Source organism: Chiloscyllium plagiosum, chromosome 20 (genome assembly GCF_004010195.1).
Source record: "Chiloscyllium plagiosum isolate BGI_BamShark_2017 chromosome 20, ASM401019v2, whole genome shotgun sequence".
In the NCBI taxonomy this organism is placed as follows: Eukaryota; Metazoa; Chordata; class Chondrichthyes; order Orectolobiformes; family Hemiscylliidae; genus Chiloscyllium; species Chiloscyllium plagiosum.
Genome location: NC_057729.1, coordinates 50,730,744 through 50,745,105, shown reverse-complemented (window position 1 = coordinate 50,745,105; position 14,362 = coordinate 50,730,744). Strand labels below are relative to the sequence as shown.

Sequence of the window (14,362 nt, the reverse complement as noted above, 5' to 3'; positions counted from 1 at the left end):
TTCTTATGCAGAAAGTGGTGCTCATATGGAACGAGCTGCCAGAGGAAGTGGAGGAGGCTGGTACAATCACAACATTTAGAAGGCATTTGGATGGGTACATGAATAGGAAGGGTTTAGAGGGATATGGGCCAAGTACTAATGAATGGGATGAGATTAATTTAGGATATCTGGTCGGTATGGACGGGTTGCACCAAAGGGTCTGTTTCCATGCTGTGTATCTCTGTGACCCTTCTTCACTGGTCACTGGAATGGAAACATCAACTCTGTTTCCTCCCCACAGATGCCGCCAGACCAGCTGAGTTTCTCCAGTAATTTCTGTCTTTGTCTCACTTCCAGTTGTGTTCATCAAAATGAATACCTCAATCAAAACCCACATCAACAACCAGGAAAGTGCACTTAAAAGCGCTTTGAAAGTAAAATTAATTATAGTATTTAAACCTCTATCCTTTTTTAATCAGTAATTCTTTTCATTCCTTGGAATCTTGAAGAGAACAGTGCACCCTTTACTGCCTGAGGAAATTTCCTCTGAATACAATATAATCCAGAAATTCTTTCTCAAAATTTCAGAGGGAGAGAAGGAAGCCCCTGCGTATTTTCCTGGTCAATCTAGGAATCCTGAAACTCAGGCTAAACTTCTGCTGTCATGGGTTCGAATTCCACCATGGTAGATGGTCCCTACCTGGTCTGGCCTGTATGTGACTCCGGACGCACAGTAACATGGCTGATTCTTCGCTGCCCTCTGGGCAATTAGCGATGGGCAATAAATGCCTGCCCAACCAGTGACATTCATTTCCCATGAACAAATGACGAAAATATGAGTGACTGATTTTTGAGAGTTAGGGCATGGGTTACAAAAGGATAAATCCATTTAAAATACAGGTGGTGTAATGAATGGTGAACAGCCTTGAGAGAATCACTGGCCTATGATCCTGTGCCTACAATTCCACGTTGATAAATCATCTACTATCAATCTGTGCCACATTTCACAAGCTTCTTAAGTGCATCTTTGTTGCTTTTGCAACTATTATAAATGAGTCCCAAATTCATACAGCAGGCATAACACAAGCTAAATGCAATGCAGGACTACTTCATATAACCTTGATTCTCAATTATCCTCTCGAGCTTTTGATATTGTATTGTGACATTTCCACTTCCCATGTTCAGTCCCATTATTGCTTCCAAGGGAGAATTGCTGAGACACTGAAGAATTTATTGGTAGTTTTTAAGCATTTAATTAATATTCAATGTACATAAGAGGTCAGACCAGATAAACCACTTCTATCAAGCATTGCAAGGTTTTTATCTGATCACTGCCTGAGCTGCTGTTCATTTGCGGAGTGGTACTAGATAGCAGATAAAAGTCTTACTGTAATAGCTGGTGTTTTGAAGGGGCGTGTAACCCCGTGTGAATTGTGAGACCATTGGGTAATCAACCTGTTTATGTTATCTACACACCTTCCTAGGCCAACAAAACCTGGAGTGGGACTTGAAACTGGATCTTCTGCCCACTTAACAACATGCTCTTAACACATTGTTTAAAAGCTTCTAAACATATATCATTGCAGCTTACTAAGTGACTGTTGTACATTAACACAACCAGCAAATGATTCCATACAGTTTTAAAAGTCATTTTTAATATTTTAAACTAGGATACTCACAGTGGGGTTGAATGAGACCATGATTAAAATGCTTTCTTTTTGATAAGCTAATTTTAAACTGTATTAATAATCAGTCATGTCACAGCTGTACAAGACATTGGGAGGGTCACATCTGAACTGCTGCATACAATTCTCGTCACCCTGCTACAGGAAAGATGTTATAAAACTGAAAAGGGTGCAAAAAAGATTCGTAAGGATGTTACCGAGACTAGAAGGTTTGAGTTATAAGGAGTGGCTAGATAGGCTGGGACTTTTTTCCCTGAAGCATAGGAGACTGAGGTAATGACGTTAATAGAGGTTTATAAAATCATGACGGGGCAGATGAATAGCCAAGGTCTCTTCCCTAGGGTAGGGGAGTCGAAAACTAGAGGGCATGGGTTTGGTCGAGAAGGGAAAGATTTAAAAGGGAGCTGACAGGTGTAAATATCATAAACAATCTACTCATGTTGATGCTACGGTCAAGAAAGCACACAAATGCCTCTAACACCTCACAAGGCTAAGAACATTCGGCATATCCACAACGCCTCTTACTAATTTTTATAGATGCACCGTAGAAAGCACCCTATCTGGATGCATCACAGCTTGGTACAGCAACTGCTCTGCCCAACAACGGAAGAAATTACAGAGAGCTGTGAACGCAGCCCAATCCATCACGAAAATCAACCTTTCTCCCATTGACTCCATTTGCACTTGGCAATGCCAATGCCTTGGAAAAGCAGGCAACATAAACAAGGACCCCTCCCACCCAGTAATACTCTCTTCCACCTTCTTCCGTCAGGCAGAAGATACATAAGTTGGAAAACATCAATATATTCAAGAATAGCTTCTTCCCCACTGTTATCAAACTTATGGATAGACTCCGCACAGAGTTGCTCTCTCTCTCTGCACCTTCTCTGGGACTGTAACCCCCGCCATAACTCTTGATTCACCTGTTATTTGGGAATCTGGCTAACGCAGTTTAGAATTATGAACCCACCTCCTTTCTGGAAATCAGAATTAGACAGAGTGGGCAGACATCCATCCCGCACACTTTGCCCAATGTCTGAACCAAGATGGAAACAACTAAATAGCAAAAGACACCAGAGCTAAACCCAGCCTTGCCTTTGCCCGATGTCCCATCCTGCACAATTCCAGCAGGAGCTCCAGGTTAGCAACCAGGAAGAGCAAACCCCCACGCCATTTCCCTTCTCAGTTCCCTTAAAGCACTGAAGACGAATGTTAATTCCCAAAGCAAGGAAAGGGGACCTGCATTTAGGTAGCGCTTTTCACTCCCCCAAGGACCTTACAAAGTATTTTACAGTCCCGTGCAGCGCTTGTGGAGAAACAGAGTCAAACGTTGTTACGCAAGGAAGCCCGGCAGGCAATTTGAGCACAGCAAGATCCCACAAACAGCTAGCAGATAATGACCCAACAACCTGTTTTACTGAAGCAGGGGCCTGAAACGTTCACTGTGTTTCGCCCTCTGGATCTGGGGTGTTTTCAGGTTTCAGATACCGACAGGATTTCACTTTGACATTGCTGCATCGGTAATAACCAGGACAGGCCAGGAATGCTGGCAAAGTTCCGCTGCTCTGCTTCCCAATGGTGCTGTGGGTCCACCCGAGAGTCCGGGCACAAGGCTCCGCAGATTCAAGTCTGATTCGAAAACCAGCACCTCTGACAGTGCTGTACTGCTTCTGTACTATATACAATCATACAGCACAAAAACAGACTCTTCAGTACAACCAGTCCACGCAGACCATTATCCCAAACTCAACTAGTCCCACCTGCCTGCTCCTGGCCCATATCCCTCCAAACCTGTCAGCCAAGATTTTGTGTCAAGATCAGAGTGGTGCTGGAAAAGCACAGCAGGTCAGGCAACATCCGAGGAGCAGGAAAATCGATGCTTTGGGCAAAAGCATTCCTGATGAAGGGGTTTTGCCCAAAATGTCGATTTTCCTGCTCCTCGGATGCTGCCTGACCTGCTGTGCTTTTCCAGCACCACTCTAATCTTGACTCTGATCTCCAGCATCTGCAGTCCTCACTTTCGTCTAGCCAAGATTTTGTGCTCAGCCATCTCATTGATTTCAGAGGCCAACGTGCTCCTCTCTCTGGGCCGAGAGATGGAGAGCTGATTTGAGAGAGAAGGAAATATAAAAAGAAAAATCCTAGGCAACGTTCCCAGTCACTAGCAGGAGACAGCTAAATCTTACTGTCACAGCTACATTCCTTATCGCTTGCCTTTAGACTTTTTCACAGTGTAGGCTGCCTGTGACAAAATGCCTCAGTATCATGAAAGAAGGCAGCAGTGGAGGATATCCATAAATACAGCCACTTCACAGGGAGACAGGGTATGGGGTGAAACAATGACAATCACCCCTCACTTCATCCAACACCTAACCTTGGTACTGCAGAGTGGGGATAGAGACCAATCACTTTCACTCCTCACTCACCTACCCCCCACACCCACACATACACCAAAAGAATTATGAATACCAAGCAACAATTGTACCTGAAGGAAAATCAGTTGCTAAATTTTGGGGACTGTTGCAGGGTTTGGCAGCAGTGTCATTGGATTGATTTAATGTACTAAATCAAGATTAGAGTGGTGCTGGAAAAGCACAGCAGGTCAGGCAGCATCTGAGGAGCAGGAGAATCAATGTTTCGGGCAAAAGCCCTTCATGAGGAAATGATGAATGGCTTTTCCTGATTTCATCATTTCCTGATGAAGGCCTTTTGCCCGAAACACTGATTTTCCTGCTCCTCAGATGCTGCCTGACCTGCTGTGCTTTTCCAGCACCACTCTAATCTCCAGCATCTGCAGTACACACTTTCGCCTGCCTTAATGTTCTAAGCGCCGGGTTCAAATCTCACCCTTGCGGATGGCGAAATTTACAACTGATACAAAAAAAGTCTTGGAACTGTTCCGGGCTCTTGCGGTGCAGTGGTAGTGTCCCTACCTCTGAGCCCAGGAGTCCCACCTGCTCCAGAGGAATGTCGTAACATCTCTGAACAGTTTGATTAGGATTTTTAAAAACCCGGGAACTGTTCCGGGCTGTTTTGGTGCCGTGGTAGTGTCCCTACCTCTAAGCTAGGAGTCTTAGGGTCAAATTCCACCTGCTTCACAGAAATGTCACTGAACAGTTTGATTAGGGGGGTAAATGCTGGGAATGGTCCTGGGCCATTGAGGAACAGTGGTAGTGTCCCTGCCTCTGGACCAGGAGTAAAGTCCCATCTGCTGCAGAGATGGGTTCTGAACAGTGATGAGAAATATATTTGGGAACTGCCCCGGGCTCCTGTGATTGTAACTTTCACTGAAAGTCTTGCAGCTTACAAAACAGTGCAACGAGACACACAACTCAGAGCAGAGACACCTGAATCTGTTTATTTACAGACAGAATGACGATGGGGGTCCCGAGCCTTTGACAATATCAGTGAGGGTTAGAGCAACTCCGCGCATTTCCTTCCCCCAGGCTGTGTGCACAAAACCCAACACAGCGCCGAGATTTCAGCTCGAATACAGATTGCGTGCCGCAGTTATACTCACATCGATGAAGACTGGTACAGCCGTACTTGCGTGACTGCTGCTGGGGTTATTCTCGCTGTGTTTTCCTGCCTGCAGACACAGTGTGATCATTTCAGTACAAGCCATCATCTCTGGACCGACTGGAAAGGCAGCAGAAGGCAAAGCAGCCTTCAAAACTAAAAGCCACACGATCACTCTCTCCTTACTCAAACACCAGGGGCAGATGATTCGGTCCCCACCCCCTCCACGGTTAATCTTCCTCCCCCTTTTCTGCAAGGTATCAGGTTCAGTAACCTCTCCCTGGGAAGTGCAGCATGAAGAGTCAGCTGCCCATCACTGCTTCAGCTTCTCTCTCTCACTTCCCCACCCACCTCAAACACATTCAGCAGTCGAACTTTTACATGTGTCCACCCCACCCTCCCAGACTGATTGGCTCTCCCTCTATAGTCTGCACACAGCTCCTGATGCCCAGAGCTCTGTGTTAGCTGCCAGTCACTGATCCCCTCAGCAGGCTGGCTGCTGCTTCCGATCATGGAACTGATCAATCTCCTGCAAAGACATTTAAAGGGTGTGAGTTCCTCCTGATCGAGGGAATTAAACAGTAACAGCCAGACGCTGGAAAGACAAATGACAGATGGATTTAAAGGAGAAGCTAGATAAAGCAAATAAACATGCATACAGACATCTAGAACCAGGGGGCACAGTGCAAGGATCCAGAACCTGGGATCACAGTCTAAAGATCTAGAACCACAGGTCACAATGCAAGGATCTAGAACCTGGGATCACAGTGCAAGGATCTAGAACCAGGGACCACAGTGAGAGGATCTAGAACCAGGGTCACAGTGCAAGGATCTAGAACCAGGGATCACGGTCTAAGGATCTAGAATGAGGGGGTCACCATGTAAGAATCTAGAACCAGGGATCACAGTGTGAGGATCTAGAACCAGGGGGGGTCACAGTGCGAGGATCTAGAACCAGGGAGGTCACAGTGCAAGAATCTAGAACCAGGGGTCACAGTGCAAGAATCCAGAATCTGGGATCAGTCTAGGGATCCAGAACCAGGGGTCACAGTCGAGAATCTAGAACCAGTGGTGACAGTGCAGCGATCTAGAACCAGGGATCACAGTCTAAGGATCTAGAATGAGGGGTCACAGTGCAAAGACCTAGAACCAGGGATCACAGTCTAAGGATCTAGAACCAGGGATCACAGTGGACCAGGGACCAGGGTCTAGAACCGGGGTCACAATGCGAGGATCCAGAACCAGGGATTGCAGTCTAAGGATCTAGAATGAGGGGTCACCATGCAATTATTTAGAACCAGGGATCACAGTGCAAGGATCTAGAACTGGGGGTCACAGTGTGAGGATTTAGAACCAGGGGTCACAGTGCAAGAATCCAGAACCTCGGATCACAGTCTAGGGATCCAGAACAAGGGGTCACAGTTGAGAATCTACAAGCAGGGGTGACAGTGCAAGGTTCCAGAATCTGGGATTATAGTGCAAGGATCCAGAACCTGGGATCACAGTCTAAAGCATCAGATCCAAGGATCACAGTCCAAGGATCAAGAACCATAAGGGATAAACACAGGTAGGTGGGACTGGTTAGTTTGGGAACTTGGTCAGTATGAGCCAGTTGGAGAAAAGAGTCTGTTTCCGTGCTGTATGACTCTCTGACTCTATAACATAAAATCTAGGAGCAGGAGTAGGCTATTTAGCCCTTTGAGCCTGCTCCACCATTTCATACATTCATGATTAACTCATCTCAGTCTGAACTTCATTTTCCTGCCCACTCTTCATAATTCTTCATCCCATTTTAATTAAAACTCATCCATCTCCTCCTTAAATTTACTTACTATCCCAGCATCCACTGAGTTTGGGGCAGCGAATTCTAGATTCATATCCCTGTGAGAGAATTTCCCTTCATCTCAATTTTAAATCTATTACACTTTATTCTTAAACTATAATCTCTTTTTCTAGATTGTCTCAGATGAGGACACATCCCTTCCATGTCTATTTTCATGCCATCCTCTTGTATGGGGCAATTAGATCTCCTCTCATTTTTCTAAACTCCAGAGTATAGGCCTAGACTGCTCAATCTCTCCTCTTAATAAAAGCCCTCACCTTTGGAATAAACCTCGTGAACCGTCTCTGAACTGCCTCTGATACAAACACATCCCTAAGGATAACAGGTAGGCCATTGAGTACAGAGATGAAGAGGAATTTCTTCAGCGAGACAGTGGCGAGCTTGTGGAATTCTCTGCCACAGGAAACTGTTGAGGCCAAGACATTGAAGGTTTTCAAGAAAGATGTAGATATAGTTCTTGGGGCTAAAGGAATCAAAGGATAAGAGTGAGAACTGAGTTGGATGATAGTATGGTCAATTGAATGGCCTACTCCTGCTCCTACTTTCTACATTTCTGCAAGAGTAGAATATTTGGGCCATCGTGCTTACTCTGCCATTCGATACGATCCAATTGTGGCCTTGATGTTACTTTCCAGGATGAGCTTTATCTCCTTTGTATGTCGAGTCTACCCTCTCTTAACGATGTTCAATGGTCTTGCCTCTGCCACTCTAGGTAAGAAAATTCCAAATATTCACCATTACAGAGAAACAAATTCTCCTTATCTCCACCTTAAATAGAAACCCTTTATTTTTGAACATGAGGGTGAAAGGAACAGCAGGAAAGGTTGATAGTTTGAGGTGACATACAGTAGGAGCTGGAGATTAGACACCATCATTAGGCAGGTGGAGATAGTAAGGACTGCAGATGCTGGAAGTCTGAGTCGATAAAATGTGGAGCTGGAAAGGCACAGCATCGCAGGAGCAAGAGAATCGACATTTCGAGCATGAGGTCTTCATCAGGAATGTGTCTAACTGCCAAATGATGGTGTTTATAAAATGTGGAGCTGGAAGAGCACAGCAGGTCAGACAGCACCAGAGGAGCAGGAGAGTCGACTCTGATGAAGGGTCCTGACCCAAAACATTGACTCTCCTGCTCCTCTGATGCTGTCTGACCTGCTGTGCTCTTCCAGCTCCACATTTTATCAACACCATCATTAGGCAGTTAGACACATTCCTGATGAAGAGCTTATGCTCGAAACATTGACTCTCCTACTCCTCGGATATTGCCTGACTGGCTGTGCTTTTCCAGCACCACACTTTTACACTCTGAGCCCTAGCATCTGTAGTCCTCACTTTCTCCTCGTTGGACTGAGTGGCCTGTTTCTGCAATAATTTCAATGTTAAAATGAGGGGGCAATATATTTGTCCCATTTATTTAGTCCCCATTTCCAGTTCTTTTTATTGTAAAATTCTATATCTCAGAATGAAAAAAAGGTCATCACAGTCCTAGCAGACTGCAGAGCTGCTCCTTTTGTCACAGAGAAATGATGGTGGTGGTTTTACTTGAAAGTTAACACGCCTCAGGTGAGGGAAGAAGTTGAGGAGAGTCCTTCACAATAAGCTCAGCTTTTGCAGGAATTAAACCCATGCTGTCAGTGTTAAAAAAAATCAAAATTGCTTAGAAAACACAGCATGTTTGGCAGCATTGAGGAGAGAAAGCAGAGTTAATATTTCAGGTCCAATGATCGTTCTTCAGGACTATTCTGCATTACAAATCAGCCACAGAGCCAATGAGCTAAGCACAGTCTGAAAATGTTTCCTCCATATCCTTAGACTGTGACCCTTTGTTCTGGACTTTCCCCATCATCAGGAACATCCTCCTGTGAGATTACCCTGCCTGTTATAATTCTATAGGGTTCTGTGCAACCCTTCCTCATTCTTCCGAGCTCCAGTGAATATTATCCTAACCATTTTGATCTTTCCTCATGTGTCAATCCTGCCATCCCAGGAATCAGTCTGGTAACCCTTCACTGCACTCTCTCTATAGCAAGAAGGTGCTTCCTCAGATAAGGAGACTGAAACTGCACAATATATTGCAGGTGTGGTCTCACCAAGACCCCACGTAATTGCCACAGACATCCCTGCTCCTGTACGCGAATCCTCTCGCTATGAAGGCCAATGTACCACTTGCCTCCTTGACCTTCTGCTGCACCTCCATGCTTACCTTCAGACACTGGTGTACGAGGACTCCTAAGTCTGATTGCACATTCCCATCTCTCTCAATTTGTAGTCATTCCAATAATAATCCACCTTCCTGTTTTTGATCTCAGAGTGGATAACTTCACATTTATTCACATTATACTGCATCTGCCATACATTCAACCTGTCCAAATCACACCACAGCATCTCTGCATCCTCCTCACAGCTCATCCTCCCATTCAGCTTTGTGTCATCCACAAATTCGGAGAAATTACATTTAGTTCCTTCATTGAAATCATTCATATATATTGTGAATAGCAAAGGTCCTAGCTCTGATCCCTTCTGTACCTATTAGTCACTGCCTGTCATTCAAAAACATATTTATTCCGACACTTCTGCCAACCAGCTTTCTAACCATTTCAATACACAATCCCAAATCCAATGTCCTTTAATTTTACCTGCTATGTGGGACTTTGTCAAAAGCCTTCTATACATCCACTGTCTCCCAGTCATCAGCTCTACAAGTTGCATCCTCAAAAACTCCAATTGATTTGTCAAGCATGAATTCCTTTTCATAAATCCATGCTCTCTCCAAACCTGCTACTGTTTTCCAAATGCTCAGCTTTTAAACCTTTTGTGATGGACTCTAGTATTTTCTTCACTATTGACGTCACATTGACTGGTCTATAACTCCTGGTTTTCTCTCTACCTAGCTTTTTGAATAGAGGGGTTACATTAGCTACTTTCCAATCCATAGAAACTGTCCCAGAATCTATCTATAGATTCTTGGAAGAGGAGCATTGCGTTCATTAATTCTCGGGCCACTTCCTTAAGTATTCTCTTCTATAGATTCTCAAACCCTGGGGATTTATCTGCCCTCAATCCCATTAATTTATTCAACACCATTTCCTTTGGTTCCTCCCTCTTACTATACCCTGTGTTCCCCTACATTTCTGCTGTTAGTTATGTCCTCCTTTGTAAACACAGAACCATGATGTGTTTAGTTCACCAACCATTCTTTTGTTCCTCATTATAAATTCCCGCTTTTGACTGTGAGGGACCTACTTTTGTTTTCATCAAACTTTTACTTTTCACAGACCTATAGAAACTTGTTATGTTCCCTGCAAGCTTACTCTTGAAAGTGGAAAGTATGAGGCTTTTTCCCAGGGTGGAGGGGTCAGTTACTAGGGGTCACAAGTTCAAGGTGTGGGGTTGGGAAGTTTAAAAAAGATGTGCGAGGCAACATTTTCACACAAAGGGTGGGTGAGTGCCTGGAACACACTACCAGTGGTGGTGGAGGTAGGCACAATAGCAGCCTTCATAGAGTCATAGAGATGTACAGCATGGAAACAAACCCTTTGGTCAAACCCGTCCATGCCGACCAGATAGCCCAACCCAATCTAGTCCTACCTGCCAGCACCCGGCCCATATCCCTCCAAACCCTTCGTATTTATATACTCATCCAAATGCCTCTTAAATGTTGTAATTGTACCAGCCTCCACCACTTCCTCTGGCAGCTCATTCCATACACATACCACCCTCTGTGTGAAAAAGTTGTCCTTTAGGTCTCTTATATTTTTCCCCTCTCACCCTAAACCTATGCCCTCTAGTTCTGGACTCCCCGGCCCCGGGGAAAAGACTTTGTCTATTTAGCCTATCCATGCCCCTCATAATTTTGTAAACCTCTATAAGGTCACCCCTCAGCCTCCGACGCTCCAGGGAAAACAGCTCCAGCCTCTCCCCATAGCTCAGATCCTCCAACTCTGGCAACATCCTTGTAAATCTTTTCTGAACCCTTTCACGTTTCACAAGCTGTGCTCACTCTTCAGGTCTTTTGTACCTATTTTTCTGGGCGTATTTGTGTGCCTCCTTGGATCTAATACAATTTCTAATTTCCCATATAAGCCACGGTTTGGCACCTGCCATGTTCCACTTTTGCACCAGACATGATCGAACAGTTGTTGTTGTTCACCCACATGCTTTCTGAATGCTTCCCATTGCCTTTCTTACATCAACCCTTTAAGTAACATTCTTCAACCTATCATAACCTATCTTGCATCTCATACTATGGTAGTTTCCTCTGTTTAGATTAAGGACCTTAGTCTCAGAATCGACTGCATCATTCTCCATCCCGATGAGGAATTCTACCATTTTATTTTCACCCATCCCCAAGGGACCTCACACTAGATAGCTAGCTACTCCTTTCTCATCTCACAATACCCTTTCTAGGATGGCCAGGTCTTTCGTTGGTTCTTCAAAGTAGTGGTCCATAAAAACTCCAACCATTCCTCCTCCACAGTTCCGTTTTGAATTTGATTTGCCCAAACTTATGCAGATTAAAGTCAGCAATAATTACAAATGTTACCTTATTGCATATGGCTCTCTACCCCAGTACATTCTTACAGTTTGAGGGTCTAAATACAACCCTCACTCATGATTTTTGACCCTTGTTCTTTTTTCCCCAACTCTCCCCATAGATTCCACATCATCAGGGCTGGAAAAAAACAGCAGAGAACTTTAGGGAGGGAATGTCAGAGCTTGGTTGCTGAAGGCATGACTGTCAATGGGAAACATGCAATAGGCCAAGATAGTGAAGCACAGGGAACGTTAGAGGGATGTAGACCCAACGTGCCATGGAGGAAACTGGCCATACAATTAAGAATCTTAAAATCTAAGTAATATGAGGGTGGCAACTAAGAATCTGTTGGATTCACTGTCCAGTGAAGCAGTCGAGGGTAACTCATTGAATGTTAAGGCAAAGATAGATTTTTGAACAGTAAAGGAATCAAGGGTTATGGTGAGCGGGAGGGTAAGCGGAGCTGAGTCCACAGAAAGATCAGCCATTGAAAGGCGGAGCAGGTTTGATGGACCTGATGAAGGGCTTTTGCCCGAAACATCGCCTCTCCTGCTCCTCGAATGCTGCCTGACCTGCTGTGCTTTTCCAGCGCCACTCTCTGGACTCTAATCTCCAGCATCTGCAGTCCTCACTTTCACCTCGATGGGCCAGATGGCCTCCTCTTGCAATTGTTCTTCATCATCCAGCTCAGGGATGGTCTAACCCACCTCTAAAACAGGTGGGAGTTGAAATCAGGCTTCCTGGAACAGAGATCAGGGCACTACTAATGTACCACAAGAGATCCAAAGAAAAATTACAGCATTCACTAGGTATGGGCTTTGTTCTCGAGTCTGCAAGTCAATTTGTACGCAAGTCAGAACCCAATACAGGACAACATAACGAATATAAGGATAATACAAGAAGCCTTCATATGTCAGATATTTAAAATTACACCCTGTATGAGATTCCCTTCACAAGTCTGAGTATTCGTAAACTGGACGTTTGTCCATCAGGGACACACAGTATATAATCATTCCAACATTGCTGTTTATGGGATATCACTGTGCACATCTTTTTATCACAATAAATCAAGTCAAATTTGTTTTAGAGTTTTTTTAATTCCCATGTTAAAACTTTATACAATCAAAATATATTATATATTTGTATATTCACACACATGGACGAGCACAAACATTTCCACAAGCAGATGAGTATAATGAACTCAGGTGAGAACAGTGAATGTCAGTTTCAATCATTGACTCACAGGTAATAAAACTCTGGGATAGACAATAGTTTTATTGAGATACATAGTATATATCTCTCTCTCTCTCTCTCACACGCATACACACACACATACACACAAACAGGATGTGCATTCAGTATCACAACTCAATACCATCCCAATTCCACCTTATTTTGTAAGCAATGTCTTTCGTTTCCCCGCTCCATATCCGAGCGCCTATTACATTTTTTAAAAACTGCAGGAAAAAGCAGCTAAACGTGTGAATGACACATACTGGTCCAACTCATCTTGTGCACTTCAAACTGGGGTTTCAGTATGACCAGTACTTTCATTTCCAAACATTCCTGGTTTTTCCTTCTGGGTGTTGGAAACTGCGAGATGTGGACTGGGAAAACTATATTTTCCATACCTGGATAAAACTTCAACCCCATTAAGGTCAACGCAACAAGGATGAGAAGAGACAGAACAATACAGCACGAACTCGACAGGCTGAATGGCCTCTGTGCGTGCTGTAATGACTCTCTGTTGAGTGGCGCTCTTGCCTGCCCCCATTGTGATTAAGGCATTTCTACTGCAAAGCCCACAGAAGGACGCTGAGCAAAGACAGAGGCTGGAATTGCACATGTTTGAATAAGATGGAGGAAGGTCGAGCAGGGAGAGGCAGAGGTAGGTAACTATCCTACAAAGCTGGCCCCGCACTCCAGACAGACAGCACCTCCCAGGGAGAGTGGTGCAGGATCAACAGCAAAGACAGCAAACTGGGCATGCACACATGAAACCTCTTACAGTCCCTTCTCCCTACCACTGCCCAAACAAAATGGCTAAGCATTTCCAATTCATCTTGAAGCCCTGTGGTTGCCACTGGATGAGGCAATCAAGAGTCTGAAGCTTCCAATAAGTGGAGGCTAACCCAGGAACTCAAAAATAGGCTACACACCTCCTAGAGAGAGTCAAATAGAGTCTGACTGATAGACTTGCTGTCTCTATTGATACATAAATATTACACAGCATAATTCCCATGAAGGGACGATGGGTCTCAGTGAGGGGAACTTGCAATCTTCCACTAACTTGTGAGATAAATTTAAAAGTGTTTATTCCTCATTTTAAAAAGGCCTCTTTAGCAAATTATAATGCCCTCCTGATACAGAGAGAGAAAAATGACTGACTTAGATCTTTAAAATGTCATTTAGGCGACATTGTCATGGTAACTAAGCAAATAGCCAATAAGGAAAATCATTTTAAACAATGGGTGAGTGCGGCAGAGAGAAATAAAACAGTGTGGACAAGAAAGACAGAGAGAGGAGGGATAGAGAGTGAGGGGAAACAGTGAGTGGAGGATGCAGGGGGATAAAGAGCAAGAAGGGTTGTGTGAGAGAAAGAAGGGGTGAGAGAGAGGAGTGAGAGCGAGCAAGCGAGCGAGAAGGGATGAGAGAGTGAGAAGGGATGAGAGAATGAGAAGGGGTGGGAGATAGAGAGAGAGACAAAGTGAGAAAGAGGGAAGGGACGAGACAGAGAGAGAAAAGGGACGAGAGAGAGCGCAAGGAAGAGCAAGAGAGCGAGAAGGGACGAGAGAGAGGGAG

At 44.5% G+C, this 14,362-nt stretch overlaps 1 protein-coding gene across 1 annotated transcript in view; it reads right to left on the bottom strand.

The window, feature by feature from the left end:
• The window catches only part of LOC122559921 (N-terminal EF-hand calcium-binding protein 1-like), a 136,390-nt gene extending 130,842 nt beyond the window's left edge, over nt 1-5,548 (bottom strand). Inside the window, exon 1 of the mRNA XM_043710029.1 lies at nt 5,185-5,548. Coding sequence (XP_043565964.1) covers nt 5,185-5,292 — 108 coding nt within the window. The 5' untranslated portion in view covers nt 5,293-5,548. The remainder of the gene's footprint in view (nt 1-5,184) is intronic.
• Between the last annotated feature and the right edge of the window lie 8,814 nt (nt 5,549-14,362).